Source organism: Amphiura filiformis, unplaced genomic scaffold, assembly GCF_039555335.1.
Source record: "Amphiura filiformis unplaced genomic scaffold, Afil_fr2py scaffold_42, whole genome shotgun sequence".
NCBI classification, from domain to species: domain Eukaryota; kingdom Metazoa; phylum Echinodermata; class Ophiuroidea; order Amphilepidida; family Amphiuridae; genus Amphiura; species Amphiura filiformis.
In genome coordinates, this window is record NW_027305506.1 from 799,971 (window position 1) to 817,450 (window position 17,480).

General features: G+C 34.5%; 2 protein-coding genes across 2 annotated transcripts in view; both read left to right on the forward strand.

Annotated features, from left to right (window-relative positions):
* The window catches only part of LOC140144149 (uncharacterized), a 371,331-nt gene that overhangs the window by 294,513 nt on the left and 59,338 nt on the right, over positions 1-17,480 (forward strand). The window lies entirely within an intron of this gene.
* Positions 73-4,269, forward strand: LOC140144145 (protein NLRC5-like). The gene is made up of 3 exons (XM_072165978.1): positions 73-88; positions 1,952-2,877; positions 4,141-4,269. The coding sequence occupies exons 1-3, from the start codon at positions 73-75 to the stop codon at positions 4,141-4,143; spliced, it is 945 nt and encodes a 314-aa protein (XP_072022079.1). The 3' UTR covers positions 4,144-4,269.

Consider the following 17,480-nt stretch of genomic DNA (forward strand, 5'->3'; position numbering starts at 1 on the left):
CAGGTTGTTGTGTAAGACTTTCAGCGAACAGTTCTGAGTCTTGGTCAGTATCACCGATGCAACATTAACAGAATGTACATGACAGAGTGTACTATTTCACATACAGAACTACAACTTTAGTGTAGTTTTAAGCAATATTGTATACGTAAATATAATTAAAGATTCCACTTAAATAAATCTGTTAAGTATATGCTTTAATTTAAAACCACTTTCATGAAAATCCATAGTCTAATTAAATTATAGAAAGGTAAACTTAATACAAAGATTTTCAATTGCGATTTTCTAGAAATGTGTGTTTTTCGAGATAGATCAGTATGTGAAATATGTATTTTGTACAAATCATAAATAGTTCGAATTTAGCATTTTATTACTAATTATTTAGGAAAAATTGAGGTCTGTAATTTGTTGAATTGGAAGAGCTATAAAAGAGTACTATATACAGAAAAGTCACAAATTCAAGATAGACCGTGACAGTATGTGGTGCACCCGACAAATTGAACCGTACACCTGTTTTGTCCTTAGTTAGCATGGTTAGTGAATGAAAACTACATGAAAGCTTTGCTGCATCTTCAAAAAAAAACCAATTACAGTTTCTTTTCAAATTTTGAAATTTTTCTTTCAAAATAATCATTTACCTTCATAACTTTGACATTTTAAACATCTATTTGTCAATTGACTAGCTACCCAGCAAACACATACATGTTTTCATACAAACCGTTTTTAAACGTTTTTATGACCTTTATATAACCCGACATTTAATGTTATTAAAACGTTTTACCTAAACCAAAATCCAAAATATAGCTTTTTGTGTTTGCTGGGTAGGCCAGATAGTGGATCTCTTAGACTCTTATCATACTATACCTAAGGCATACTGTGCACTGCAGGGCTAGTGTAGTGTTTGAGCAAAATACCCATTAGGCACACTTCCTCCCTAGCTTATTAGAAATACCGAGAGGAATTAAAGGAGTGTTCATGAATACTTTGGTGGGGTTGGAAAAGTTAGAACCTCGGACATCATTTTTTTTTTTATCCAACCACAAATTTGATGACGTCCTATAAACAACAGTGCTTAAATATGACCCCCTTCCCTAACATGTGTAATGTTAAAATCTAACCCAAAATAAAATCTTTTTAAGACTCATTTAACAAAAAAACACCTTTGTACATAATAAAACGTCGCCATTGAACATTACTTAATACAGTACAGCTTCACTGTATGACATCATTATAGTGATATAATTTTCTTTCGTTGATCATGTTGATATGATGTGGAAACTATAGTATTATTGTTAGACCTGGCCTATAACCTTAAAGTCATAATCAAACATAACTGGGCAATACTCGCTCATTTTCATTCTTTGAAATGGCAAAAAATTTCATTTCCATTTGTTCCTTTTTGGGGGACAACATAAAAAAATTCCTAGGAAATTATTTTCTATTGATTTTTAAAAACTTGATATAAATATTTAGGAACCCATTTATTATTATTATTATTGTTATTGTTATTGTTATTGTTATTATTATTATTATTATTATTAATTTTTTTTATTTTGAAATACTTTTAGAAATATTCACCTAAAACGGCTGAAAATACTAAATTTTGTAAAAAATTTGGTAGTTGGTTCGAATGATTGTAATGATTTTCACCCAAATGTTCAACCATTTTTGTTGAAGTTGGTTGTCATTTATTTATTTATTTATTTGAAGAGCTTAGTTTCAAAACCCCTTACATCCACTTGAGCAATTTTGAGAAAACATCAAAAAATCATCCTACCCAGGCATCCCGCCAAAAACTGCTTTTATTGCAGACCCCTTATATCAATGATTTTTTGATGAGCTATTTATTTATTTATTTATTTATTTATTTATTTATTTATTTATTTTCATTCATTCATTCATTCATTCATTCATTCATTCATTCATTCATTCATTCATTCATTCATTCATTCAGATTTGATCAAACGTATTGCTGAGGAACTGAAAAAGCACTACCGGGATCATGTGTGCAAGAAGCTGATTTATCCGTGGGACCAGACAGGCAAGTGGATGGAGTTTGACAAAATCTATATACCTGTAACCATAGATCGCGATGTTGGCGCCGGAGCTAAACCAATAAAAGAAAGCCTTGAATCATATGAAGAACTGTTCAAAATAGAAGAAGACAAAGGGCATAAACGTTTTCTCTTGGTTGGGGACCCTGGGCAGGGCAAATCATCATTTTGTGCCAAGGTTGCTCATGATTGGTGTGTGGAGACAACGCTTGAAAACATCCAACTGCTTTTTATTATTGATCTGGCGAAAGTTGATAAGGATACCCTTATTGAAGATGCAATTTGTGAGCACCTGCTTTCAGACATAGATATTGAGCCTACGAAACTTCGTGAGGTCATTAAGCATCTGAAACAGTCAATATTTTTTATTTTTGATGGACTTGATGAAGCACCGGGCCTTATGTCAAGTAAGGTTGAGAATAAAGGTGGTGATGGTAATAGGGTGACAGATGTAATGAAAGATCAGAAATTGAAAGACTGCCGTGTGCTAGTAACAACAAGACCATGGGGAGAAAAAGAAATGAAGGATATTCCTGGGTACAAACGCTTAGAACTAAAGAAGATGACCAGGGAAAACGTTAAGAAGTATGTAGAAACGTTTTTCGGACAAGACAGTGAGACAAAATCCCTAGGAGATAGTTTGGTGAAGTTTATAGATGAGAACAAGTTGACTTTGGATACCAGTACACCTTTGATAGTACTTTTGGTCATTTATTACTGGTTCGAAACTGGCGGAAGCAGCAGAATTCCTGTCCAATTAAGAATACTGTATGACAACATTATCAGTATTATGTATAAGAAGCAACCTCAACATATCTTCACAAAGGTAAGGTGATTCTTAGTATTTTGTTTTTAATTTTGTTACTTTTGCACGTACTCCTTTATCCAGTGATACTAATAAGTGCCAACATGCTCCACATGGTGCTATGGTGTCATAACATGAGTCATAACAGAATGGCAAATTGGCCTGGACATAAATATGTTTTCATTTCTGCTCTTTGTTTGCTTGATAAACATCCATTTAATAGCAGATTATTCTTATTTCTAGTCAATCTAGTCTTATTTCTAGTTAATAAAACAGTACTCACTATAGACGTTTTCCTACACAATTGTTGTTGTGACGATCTTCTGTTTACCACTGAAGCTGGCTGCTCAGCAACACGGTTGCCAGTTCCTTTTCCAAGAAGATCGTCAAAGACATGACTGAGATTGCACCTCGTCTCTGATCATGATGGCGGTGTCTTGCTTCCTGATCTCGATATTTTTGACGATCTTCTTCTAAAGAACTGGCAACTGCGTTGCTGAGTGATATCTTCAGTGGTAAACAGATCGTCCCCATTGGTTGGCTCATCAAGTGTCTCGAGATGTTAACCTTGCTAGCCCATAAGTTTGCCCACATGGATAGAACCGGGGACTTTTACAGCTCGGAGGGGGACTGTTGTCATTGAGGCAAGTCCTCCAAGGGAATCTGCCATTCAGACACAACTTGGTAGGACATATGTTTTAATATTGAAAAGCTCTTTGCTTGTGTTTTATAACCCAAGTCCTGTGATGCATAACTTGAATCCGGGGGGGGTGGTCACTCCCATTGTGGCCTGTACACCATCCGCGATAATGAAAACGCGTAAAAAGGGTAGTTTTTCGTGGGTAGGCACGATACGCGCGTAACGTGTTTAGGGTGTCAAAAACATGAAATATTGGAAAAAGGGGTACCAAAAGTGCAATTGCTAATACGCGGAAATGAAATTTAGGGTATGAAATTTGATGCAAGGAAGAAAATCCGTGTTTAGGGTATCGTTTTAGCCAAGGGTTAAATCCTTGTTTAGGGTGCTTTTCAAAAGTTGATTATCGCGGATGGTGTACAGGCCACAATGGGAGTGACCCCCCCCGGGACTTGAATCTCACGGCTCAGGTCCTGCTCGATACCAGTGATTCACGGTTTGATACATGTTCTCCCATAGTTTGAGGCATGCGCCGTGTGTCGTCAGGTGGGCCCACAGCAGCTCCCCCCCCTCTGTGATTACACCAACCATATTATCAAACAGTTGTGTCACGATCGCATCAGTTTCAATCATGACTTCGTTCATAGTAGACCTACGGATCGCAGCACTACGACTTTCGCCATTTGTCGCCTCGCCCATTTCCAGATAGATCTTCAGAGAGAAGCTAGAGGCTGTTTAATACCAGCTACAAAATGACAGAGAAACCCTTTACCAAATACACGATTTGTATACAGTATATGGAGAGAAGTTGTTTGGCAACGGTAAGCAAGTTTCATTTCTTTTGTTTTCAATGTATGGTAGTCAGTTATGGTATGATGTAATTTGTACTCAATTTCATTGAAAGACCTTTAAAAATAATATAATATGGATAAACTGCCATATAAATTTTGGGAACCTCCGTGTCTAACATGCTTCAGAATTTTGCACCCATTGTGGTGTGTATTCCTCGATAATAAAATTATTTGTCACTATATTTGAACGAAAAACTATAATTATTTAGGAAAAGCTTGTGCATATAGGAATTCTGCATACATTATTATTGTAGCTCTTGTTTATTCACCGTGCAAAATGCAAGATACTACCCTCATACATCTCAAGCCTCTTATCCATGCACCGGTGGATTTAAAATAGTGGCAAGGAGGTAGCCATGGTGACAAGTACACATTGCATATAGTCAACTGTAAGCTCAATATGTTTTCATATACTAGTATATTCATTTCCAAGATAAAAAGAGCATCTAGGAAAAATTTGTTTTGAGGAAAGCTGGATTTGATTAGCTTATTAGTAGGCATGTCCACTAAAATTGAAGTACTTTTAAATTGATTCAGACCTAACTTATTGGCTGGGAATTGATGAAAGAAACATTTTGGCGTTTAAGTAATCTTAATGGGACGTTTCATTGCAGAGATATGGCCTTTTGAGTGTCACAGTTTTATATAGGGCTGCTAGAACATTTTACAAAAGTTAAAGTCCAAAAGGAATACTAACAGAAAGATTTTAAGCCGGGTACTTTTTCTTTTTTTATATATTACAATACAGCAATTAACAAGCCCACAATGCAACTTTTTTTTAACTAGCGTTATCTGTAACATTATATTTGCTTATAATGACATGAAAATAAGATCATCCTGAAAATTTAATCGATTTTGTTGACATACAACCAAAAATATAAGACCTCAAAACCCATGGTTTGTTTGGTGAAACCTCAAGCATGATCATAGATGGCCGCCATGGAAAATATCTCCATATAGAGGAGATGAACAATAAGTGCATTATTTCAAATGAATAGCGGTAGTCTTAAACATTGTTCAATCTTTTAAGGTCAGCACATTTTATCTTCAAAAATTATTATATTTCATCATGGCATAAATTTGGTAACATTAATCACTACCAATTTTGAGCAATTTGCTCCAACTCAAAGGTTATCTTTACTACATTGAGCAATACACTGTGTGTGCATGGAAGCCATGATGGATAGCATATGAAATCGATGTGGTAGTGAGAAGTGCATAATTTGAGATGGGTTTTGGTAGGCTTAAACATTCTTTAATTTCTTAACATCCTGCACATTCTTCAAAAATAGTTAAATTTTATGAGTATGTAAGTTTGCTTGTCTGAATCAATCCAAATTCGGAGATAATTGGGTTTCAAGACCTGATGCACAGAATGGTGTCACATACTTCAACCTGTTGTAGTTCAAATCTCATTAAATTTTTCTTTAAAAAAAGTTGATCTCTTGATAAAGGAAGGTCTTCTCTATTTATTGACCAATCAGGAAAGAATTTGGTTAATGTTTTCTGGTGGAATCAGGAATTTCTTGAAACAACCTGTTTTAAGTATAAATCGGGCCAATGCAAGTACTGCATACCATGGGACTTCTTGCATCGATTTTTGTCTGCATTGACAATACATGGGTGAATTCACACAACAGTAAATCGGAAACCGTTCTAGTAGAACATTTATTGACAGTGGACATATCTATTATTAGTTTGCCTGCCAAAATATATTATTAAACCATGCAGTAGTCTCAAGATTTATTTAAATTTCAGCTTATATAGCCGTTATCATCAGCCATTAATTTATGGATCTACATGTTTCTGAGAATATATTTTGGCTTCAGCCCCACAATTTCGTTTTCAGTGTTTTTTTCTTTGTTTTACAGTTTTATTTACTTCTTTGTTTTACAAATCATGCATATTAATTTTAATGTTGGATTTTGTCTTTTTGTCTTCTGTGTGTTTAGAGAACAGATGACACATGTGGCGTATTGTTGGACATGTGTTCAAAATCTAAACGGGTGCAACTCCAGCCAAAAGATTTGCCATTGGTAGCTGGTTCGAATTGTGATTGTACAAAGTCAGATGTAAGCAAGTGATGAGGCCGATCATGGCGACAACAATAATGACAACGATGACGAGAGCAGCAATGACGGCAACAGCAGAGATGACGACCAAGATGTCGAAGATAGCAGCGAACAAGACGGGACGAAGACAACAATAATGATGACAGCAATGATGGACAATAAGACTTGCCAGGTCTGCTTTTGAGCAATGTTACCAGGATACCTTGAAGGCAATAAGGGACAAGATGGCAAACCACAAGCTTCTTAACATTCTTGCCAGCAAGAGCCAGACAATCCAGTGGACCACGGATGCTCTTAAAATAGAAGCTAATAGAGGCAAACTGGCCCAGCTTGTTGGACTGTGTTCGGCTATATGTGCCTAAAGCCAAGATCCCCAAAGTCACAAGTGCAATGAAATATGGGGAGCTTGTCAGTTGCACGGTGGCACACCCAAGAGACTGGTTAATTACAAACATGTTCGTAAATTTGTTAATGATAAAGAATTATGCAAAGATTCTCATTGTAAATACCTGGGTGTGATGAACACATGAATTGGAATTGGAAAACCAGAAAATTATATTATAAGATAATAGTAAATGTTTTGGAACTGTTCGTAGACTCCCTTCTTGTCTTTACATTAAATTTGGAATACCTTGTACAAATTCATGATTTTACCAGTTTTTGATTATTGTGACGTTGTTTTTAGTAGCTCTAGTGGCCTAAATCTTGAATAGATTTATCTATCTAGTTCTCCAGGTCCCTTATGTATATTATGTGCTCTTGGCCACCCTGGTAATATATGACTTAATAAAATAAATAAGTTAAATGGACTGCACCATACAAGTGCACCTTGTATTCAATGGATTTGCTGCAACAGTCATCCTTCTGAAGAAACCTTCTGATTTTGAGAAAAAGGGTTTTCTTTCCAAGGGGGATGATTTTGTAAAAAGTGGACTTTCTTCTCAAAATTTGGACCTTTTTTGTCCAAAGAAGCATTAAAAAACCTGATTTTTGTTGTTGCTTGCTATGCTCTCAAATTGTGATATTTTGGGACGTTTTTGTATATTTGCAATTTTTTGGGGGGTGCCTGGATTCTTGAATGGGCAAAACTGATGGGTACCAAACATTTGGATACACCCTGTATTCATTGCTTATCATATTAGCCTTTTTAATGGTAACCAATTGCAAGAAGGCAACAATGTAAGAGGTCAATATACTCTCCACCTTATTTAGTATAATGTTGACCTGTATATATGCTGTTTGCAGGAGAATTCTTTTCACAAGAGATTATAAAAGAGAAAAAGACTGAAATAGTTTTGATGTGGCGAGCGACGGGGAAACTCACAATCACTGCTCAAAACTTTCAAAGCTTGTTATTGCGTCAGGTGGATCACAGATATTGGAACACATTATAATATCTGTGGTTGGATAAGCAGCACAGAGCTAAATCGCCATTGGACAGGGTTGGTTTAAATCACATTGATTTAAATCAAAATTTAAATTGCATTTTAAAATTAGTTATTTAAATAATTTTTGTATTAATAATGGACAATTCAAACCAGTTTGGTTAAATAATCATATATGCTGTAACCCAAGTTCTGTATGACATTAAATAATAAGTGTAAAATAGGTCTTTTATACCTGTTGGGATTGAGACTTTTGAAATTATCTCAGCAATATTTTGCATAATCCAAATTAAATATCAAAAAAGATTTGCAACCCTTCATCAGCTCTAGGTGCAACAGATATATTTTGCTGCTATACTGTGACAAAACCAAAATGAACAACAGTGGAATGATTTTAACTAAATTGTTTTGAGAGAAAAAAAGAAAAATCAGAAATTTTCAAAATAAGCTTGCACTGAAACATTAACCCAAAAGATTGTAACATCAACCCGTAAACATGGTAAATAAAACTAGTTTTGCTTCTAGGTTGACCCTCACTCCCTCCTTTCAGAAACTTATTGATGTTGAAAATTACTTTATTCTGGCCTATATATGTTTTCTTTAAAAACAACCAATATATTTTGATCACCTCTCAAATGAAACCAGTTTTGTTTATAGGACATTGATCGGCATGGTTGTTCCATTATTGACATGTTAAAGGGTGTTTTTTTGTGACCCGTAGGCTCATCCACCACTTTGCTCAAAAAAGTTGAGATTCTTATACCTCTGGAAGCCTGGCTAAATAATGTGTGTGTGCAAAATATTTCTATTAAATAACTATTATGCATTACCCAAAACACAAAATTTGAATTAACTGAAATTTTGGAAATAAACTTTTCATGCATATCTACTCAAATTTATACCATAAAAAGAGGATGCTAGAATCACAAAATACTCCTTCAATGTACATGTTATTATAGGTTTTCTCTTAATTTAACACATTTTTTGTTATATTTAATATCCCGTTAAGTTTGAATTCGTCCATAAAATTTTGAAATATCTATTTGTAAACTTAAATTTCGTCTTTGGTCAAATATATTCATATTTTGATCAATCATATTCATACAATGTTCATTTAATTTCGTCCAATGTAGAGGTTATCAACTTAATATGTAATATTTCGTCTTTGATCAAATCTTTTCATATTCGGGTTTTTTAATTTCGTCTTTAACATAAAGCATGTAGAAGTAGGCCTTCATATTTTCTTTTCCTTTCTGTCTTTCTCTCTTTCTGTTTATCTTTGCATTTATATATATATATGTCATATTTCTTTATTTTCTTTATTTTGTTTTCTTTCTTTCGTTATTGAACTTATTTCTTTCTTCTTTTTTTTTTTTTTGTGGTTTTTTTGTTTGTCGTTTTTTGTTTCTTTCTAATTTTTATATCATATATTTTAAACATGGTTGTATGGCCCTCTTTGTATCGCTTCCATATTAATATTGTGACAACTGTTATTTGATCAGAATAAATTTAGACACGTCTGTTCGGATTTATATCAGGAAAAAAATGAGAACTATTGTTATTTCAATGCATTGGAATAGGAATAGAATTGAATTTGATTTAGGCCATTTTTCAGTTCAATTCAGTGAAGTGAATCGAAATGGGGTTTTTCATTTGAATTCAATTAAATTTATTTCAATTCAGTGTTTTTATCCTTTCATTTCAATTCAATGATTGGATCAAAATGTATTTTTTGTTCATTTCAATTCAATTAATTGAATCGAAAATGCATACAACATGCATGTATTTGATTCTACCATTTCACCTTATCAGTTACAATGAACTTTCTCCCTGAACTGCTTTTAGCCAAATGCCCGGTAAAATATATCAGTGTTGGTAATAAAAATTAAATTTGAATATGAATTGAATTCAAATGATGGGAATTGGAATTGAAATTGGTTAGCAGTTAATTTCAATGAATTAAATTGGAATTGAATCACAATGATTTAAAGTAGAGAAGAATTGAATTGAAATAATTGCATCAAAATGATTTTATATAATAAGAAGGTGAATCTGAATTGAATTGAAATTCATTTTCTTAATCGAAATAACACTAGTGAGAACTCAATACCAGTGGTTGAAATCTAAGATGTAATTAACGAAGGCCTACAATGCATCATGGAGGACGAATTGCTTTGATCAAAGCATGAAAATGAATGCAAGACGAATTATATTTGTGCAAGTACTGTCCATGCAGCAGGTGAGACGATTTCAATGCGCTCTAGGACGAAACCAAATGAACGTTGTATGAATCTTTTTGATCAAAATATGAATTTATTTGACCAAAGACGAAATTTAAATTAAATATAACGAAAAAGATGTTAAATTAACTGAGAAAACCTATATTTTAATTAACATTTTGGCTTTCATCAAATAATGATGCATATCCATAATGTTGAATACTTGGTTTCTTTGACCCGAAATTCTCTCCCACAAGGTAATAGGCATATTGCAAAAACAATACAACTGGTGTTTAATCCATCTCTTTTATTATGCAATACACATATTGTATTGTGGGAAGGAATTTCGGTACAATTTAACTTATGAAGACAGACTGTAATATATGTCCTGGACCAGGTTTACTGGGTAATGCTATGACATGAAAAACTGTCAGGCCATCAATATCGGGCTCTTGAAACACCATTGAAACATATAAGCATAATTATTTGCTTTATTCTATTATTATTATTTAATTTATGAGACAATTAAATACTCATAATGAATGCATTGCATGCTGCTCTTCCTTCATTTGTCCATGTAAAGAAAGAACCTTATGCACCACTTGCTGTGATAAATGCACAGAAACACTAACTTTGTAATCAGTCAAATATTTATCTCTGATTTTATGACAATTAAATGGGCATTTTAATAAAACTATATAAAAAGTAAACTAATTATTCATTGTCCTAGCTGTGTCATTTTATTGTGAAAATTAATGCTGTTGTCGAGGTGATTTTGGTTATGTCGACATATCAGAATACTAGTAATTAAAATCCACATGTCGACATAGGGCTGGGTAGTGGGCCGGGTGTCATTCAAATTTGTTCACAATCATAAAATGAATGAAATATATTGTAATTTAGTTGGAATATCCTGTGTATATTAAATGCTATGGGCTGGCAATTTATGCATACAATATTATACTACTGTTCCAGTCATCATTAGCGGTAACATGTGTAAAATTACTATGCAGCACTCCAACCTCTGATTTTTTAGCATTTCCGAGTTTACCCAATTTTTTTTTTTTCTGTTGACATCTCCAAATTAATGTCACATGTTGGGATATTTGTTTTGTCGATAACAGCACTAGTGAAAATGATGACATTACTGTATTAGACAGACATTTTTGGAGGTGCTTATAATGATAAAATAATAGCCACAATATAGCCCCAATTTACACACAGTCTCACATATACAGAAACTTTCAAATAGGGTGTTTTTGAAGTCAAAATCAGCCATAATCCTAAGCCACAAGCTGCAAATCATAACTTCATATAGATATATGACAAGTTTTGTTCAACACACCAAAATGGGGAGTGCTTTGACAGTTGTGTTGTTATACGTTGAAAACTAGTAGAAGTGCTTATTAGGGCAGGGGCGCTAATTAGATCAAATTAGGTAATGTCTTTTATCCAGGGCTTAAAAACAAGAGGATTCAAAAATAGTGGCTCTTGTTCCTTCAATTTGCTGCCACTTTGAAAAACCCAGGAGCCATATCAAAAATTCAGAAAATCAATCTTTTCTTAATTACAACAAGTTTTCTGATTATGTGACTAGATATTACTTGTTTTCTTTTTAATTATTCTAGCACTTCTGAACTCTTAACAAGTTACTGCTAGTGTTTTAAATAAACTTTAGTTACTTATCATCATACAATTTCAACTTTTGAAGTTCACAATTTTCACCGTCTTGTTAGGAAATGAATGTGATTCTTTGTTACATTTTCCAAGTTCATGTTTTCCTTTTGATGTCCATGTTATGTAATGATGTCATTTAATTGATTAATTTATCATCCACTCTGACTACTCATCTATAGAAGTTGCTTATACATAACCTCATCCATTCATGAACAAAGTTTAATGAATTCTTCATATAAAATTGTTATTTCAGTTTGCTTTGTTTTAAAATAATATTCATAATCATTCATTCCTAATCTGATTAACAATCATTTTTTCATGTTGAGAGTTGAGACAAAGCATTTAATTTTGTGTCACCCAGCTGATGAAAGACTGCTTTTCTGTAAAATTATTGACAAAATTTTACAGAAGGTCCCGGCACAAAATGAGCTATTCCAGTTGAAATCCATATACCCCTATGGAAGATATGACATTAATTAACCCTAAAGCCCGATCCTGACTCCACTTCGCAGCGCGATGCGATGCTTTTCAAACATCGCAGCATCGCGCGATGAAATTTAAATGTACATTTTAATTTCATCGCGCGATGTTGCGTGTGGGGTCTTGATTTTCCAGCAGCCAATCAGAAGGGTGCACGGCTGCGATATCGCAGCGCGATGCGAAAAAGTTGATTGTTCAACTCCATCGCGGACCGAAATTTCCACCGCGCGATGAGAATTTTCACCGCTGAGCTCGTAAAAACCTGGCTCAGATTACAGTTTTTATAGCATCGCAGCATAGCATCGCGCTGTGATGTGGAGTCAGGATCGGGCTTAACACCCATAAATACCACAAAACACCACGACGAAAACCACTGCATGCGTGAATCCCAGGGGATGCGATGACGCAATCACCCTAAGTGTTATATGCTCACGGAACCTGTGTGGCTACCGGTTGGTGATGGTGTGCTTAGCATGGGGGTCTAAGATTCAAATCCCGGGAGGTGCCAAGTGACTTCTTTGTTCATCCTCTCTCCTTTTTCGTTTCATCTTTAACTTCCGATAGCAAAAAGCACTGTTCAGTGCTAGGGTTAATATCCCACACAGGGAGTTTGAATTTTAATGGGTGGCTTCAATTGAAATTTAGGGTAATGTCTTCCATAGGGGGTGTTAGGATTACAACTGGAATAGCCCAATGTTCTCACTAATAACCCAGAAAGGGACCGAAACTGAAACAGTGAGATCACTGGTGGTCATGAAAGTAATATCTTAGAACATGCAATTGTAATGACCAAACAACAATATGTTAAAGATACTTATTTTAGGCAACCTCGGTCACTACCAGAAAGCTCAGAACTTTTTCAGAACCCTAAACAGTTGGCCAAGTAGCTAACACTTGGTGATTTTCCTCCGAGTCCAAATTATCCTCCCTGTTTCAGTCCTGGGGGATTTTGTTCCTCTGTTAGTTGTGTTTTTTATTGTGACTGAAATGAGTCTACTGTTGAATGTTTGTTGAAACCTTGCAACTTGTTCAGTAACATTATTTTGTCTGAACTGTGAAATGCTACAAGCTAACATCAATAACTCAGTAAAGCAGTATTCAGACTTTTTATTGTACGTAAAATATTGTATGCAACATATCTACGTTGTTTAATCTATTGCCATTCTATTTCCAGTAATGTTTAAGTTCTAACGAATGTTTGATGACGTAAAATCGATAATATATTTCTACTAGATATTATATGTAACATATTATCGATTTTTCATCATCAAACATTCGTTAGAACTTATACATTACTGGAAATAGAATGGCAATAGATTAAATAACGTAGATATGTTGCATACAATATTGTACGTGCAATACTCGGAGTCTGTGGAGCGCTTAACTTGGAAGACATACATTGTAAGACTCGTTTCCATTGATCAAATTTGTTGTTCAAAGTTAACTTGTATATGCATGGTACAACCTGCAATTGCAAGTTAGACTGCACAAGACATCTGCAGTTAGTGAAAAGTAATTTAAGTAAGTAAAAACATAATGCATGGTATAATTGGTAAGTATAATCAATGTAGAAGCTGAAGTGAAAGCCTACAATTAAGTGGCAGTGCTAGTGATATCAGTTCCTCATAACTGTTAATACTTTAGTCTGCTTGGATTATCATGTTATAGCGATGTTTTCCTCCATATCATCAGCATCGTCTCCTTGATCTTCACGTTCAGCAACTAACATAGGTAGGCTCAACCTCAGTGAGTGTATATGTGTCATTCATATTTGCTGATATTGACCAGTCCACTTTCACTTCCCTTGTTGTCGTTGAGGGTTGGTTTTACCTTAAAATGTCAACATGCATTTTACCTTAAAATGTCAACATGCATTTACCTTAAAATATCAACATGCTTTATAGTATTACATTTGTCAAATTCAACATGCTTTAATTCTTATCATAATCACAGGTTATTATACCTTGGGGTTGTGCAATAATTATGAGCCCTGGTGAAGGGTAAAATGGGGGGAAGAATTTTTTTAAAGGAGGGGCAAGCAATTTTGGAAAGCCAAGAGGGGGGCAAGCAATTTTTGGCACACATTCATGATGTCTTTTAAGTAAAACGCTTTAAAAAGGCTAAGGAAAACAGAACCGAATCACCTAAATATGCAAATTTTCCTAACAAGGTCTATGGGGGCTGTGAAATCAGCCCATTTTATATTTATATTTGAAGTGCAAGTTCATGCACACTGGGTCCATTTTGCACAAAGCACATGAAAATTTTACACTATTTTATACCCAAATCAGAGTGTTTACCGAATCCAGACCTGCCAGGCTGCCAACTGCTCCTCTTTTGGAGGGACTGTCCCTCTTTTGGGGTTTTCCAAAGTGAAAAAGACGTAGTCCTTCCTGAAAATTTCAGTGATGACAAATGTAAGAACAGCAGAAAATGATGCAAATTTAACTTTAAAATTTTGCTATAGCATTCTCTTTAGTCAATTGTGATAAATGTAGACCTGCAAAATCTTCCTTAAAATCTGAAAGTATCGCACACCTCAGCTCTTTAAATTTGTCTGTTCCTGGTTTGTATACAATACATGTACAAGGTTTTGGCCTCAATGTCCCTCTTTCTGACTTCGGTAGGTTTGCAGGTCTAGCAAGTACTAAAACCAGTAAGAGTTTAACATTCGCGCCAGCACAAAGTTCCACAGATAGTTGCATATGTTGTATTTAGTGGTAATGGCATGTGCCTGGAGGATTTCATTCATCATGAGATCTGGGCGACCAATCACAAGCCAGGTCGAATTAAAGATGCATTACATCATGGCTAATTTTAGTAGGCCAGCTCGCCATAAACGAATTTTGCAATGGGGCGCCATAGGAGCTTTGACGTGATGTGCTGAAATAGCTTAAAATGTTTGGATAACATTTCTTAAAAACAATTGTAATTGTAATTAATAATTAACAATTAGCATAGTAAACAAAGAAAAATTATGAAATGCAGGCATATATATTGCAGTGGGAGAGGTGTAAAATAGTACTGCATGGAATGCAAGAGGATTGGTTTCAAATAAAAGGAATAAAGCTCAGGTTACCATAGGCAATCATCAGTAGCATATACAGCCCTTTTCAAACGGGCGTGCGCCCCCGGGTATCAAAAGAAGAGAAAAGAGAAGAGAAATGCCAGTGTGCATGTGAATTGATGATATTTATCTCATAATTGTGACCGTACAGCACGAATGAGCCGTAAATGTCCTCAATTGTATTCTGAGTTACAGTGTAAAATGGGCATGAAGGTCGTATTCATAGGTATTTCAATTTGGTGCTACGTGTACCTCATTTAATGAGATACACGTAGCACCAAATTGAAATACCTATGAATATGACCTTCATGCCCATTTTACACTGTAACTCAGAATACAATTGAGGACATTTACGGCTCATTCGTGCTGTACGGTCACAATTGACCATTTCAGCTTTTTAAAAAAAAATCAAATTTAGGCCCGCTTTGACCATTTTATAGCTTCAATATGTTATATTTACATGTTTCATGATCATTTCTTTGCTCACCAAGAAATTCGCGCCTCCCGGTTACTGGATTTCTGTATACATGCCTGATCATGGTATAACTATATCATGTTGGAATTAACAACTACAATGATTTGAAAATGAAGTTTAAGTTAACATTAACAATAGCCTGGGGTCCGGAACATGATGGAGAACAATCAAAACCAACGCTGATCGATTAGATGTCAATGACCGCAATACTAGTATTAGGGATGTCCACTATCATCACATTAGCTGCTAGAATAGTTTCCTGCTCAGTGTGTGTGTGCACACACCCATGTATTGTCTATGCAATCACAGCTCAAGTCCCAGACCTGTTAAATGGTGTACAGTACTTGTTGTGGTCCAATTTATGCCTAAAACAGGGTGTTTCAAGAAATTCCTTATTCTGATCCCCCAGAAAACATTAACCAAACTCTTTCCTGATTGGTCAGTAAATAGAGAGGACTTTCCTTTATCAAGGGATCAACTTGTTTTAAAAGAATAAAATCAAAGAGATGAGAACTACAACAGGTTGAAGTGACAGCATTCTGTGCATCAGATGTTGAATGCAATTATCATCGAATTGGGATTGATTCAGACAAGCAAACTTACATACTTATAAAATTTAACTATTTTGGAAGACAAAATGTGCAGATGTTAAGAAATTTCTATGTCATTAACTGTGTGTTTCATTTTAATCTTTGATGTAGCCAAACCTCATCCGTGGACAGAGTGAAAATTTTTTAAAAGGGCATATCTCAAAAGTTGTGAGCCCATTGAAATAATTGTTTTGGTTTATCAATGCTAACAATTAAAGGTTTCTTTACATATCAAAATATATAAATAGGAGAAAAAGAAGGCCGCAATAACATGTCCTATGATTTAAGATTTAGAGAGGTCACAAATAGTGATTTATAAGTTATTGTCAAACGTATTTGGACAAAGCTTTTTATGGTGATAAAATGTATCTGGTCAATTCCAGCCAAAGCGGGACAAAATTCTCTCTGGGGCCATTTTGAAAATGTTTTCCTTTTCAATTCTAGACTTATCAAATGAGACGATCATATCTAGTGAATCATCAGGTGGAAGTGCCATCGGATTGAAAAATAACTTTTCTTGCTAGACCAAATAAAGTGTTAAATGCGCATATGCATGTTACCCACGAATTCAAGCCTTTTTCACCTGTTGTACGCCATAAAATTTCACTTTCTTTAATATCTTTCAATATTTTATGAGTGACTCATATACACTAGAAATCGGTGAAGACTTTGAACGTAAAATAGAATTTTATTACATATATCTACAAAGAAATATTTTGGTTATTACAAATTTTAAGAAAGAACCAGGTGTACAGTTAAGATTGTGTCAATTCTTCGAACTCTTTCCAAAGTGGCTATCATTTAACATTACTGTATTATTTCGAAAGATTAGAATAAATGCTTCATATTAGATTTTGTATCTCGTCGCAGGATGAGGATCTCGGATGGATTCGTGGGTAACAGCGTCTGGAAAATAGCAATTCCTATTAATTTTTTTAAATAAAAAATAAAAAATACTTTTCCGTATGTCAATAATTCAGGCTGCAATGGCACTAAAATTAATTTTAATCAAAATACAAACTACATGGAATATTTAGAATGGATCATTATGGCATTTTGGGTATAAAAATTTTGAGAATAATGAAGTTGCCAAATTCAAATAGACAGAGCAAACAGTTTTATATTATTATTTTAGTAAAATCATTCCATATTTTCATGCAGCAATATTCTA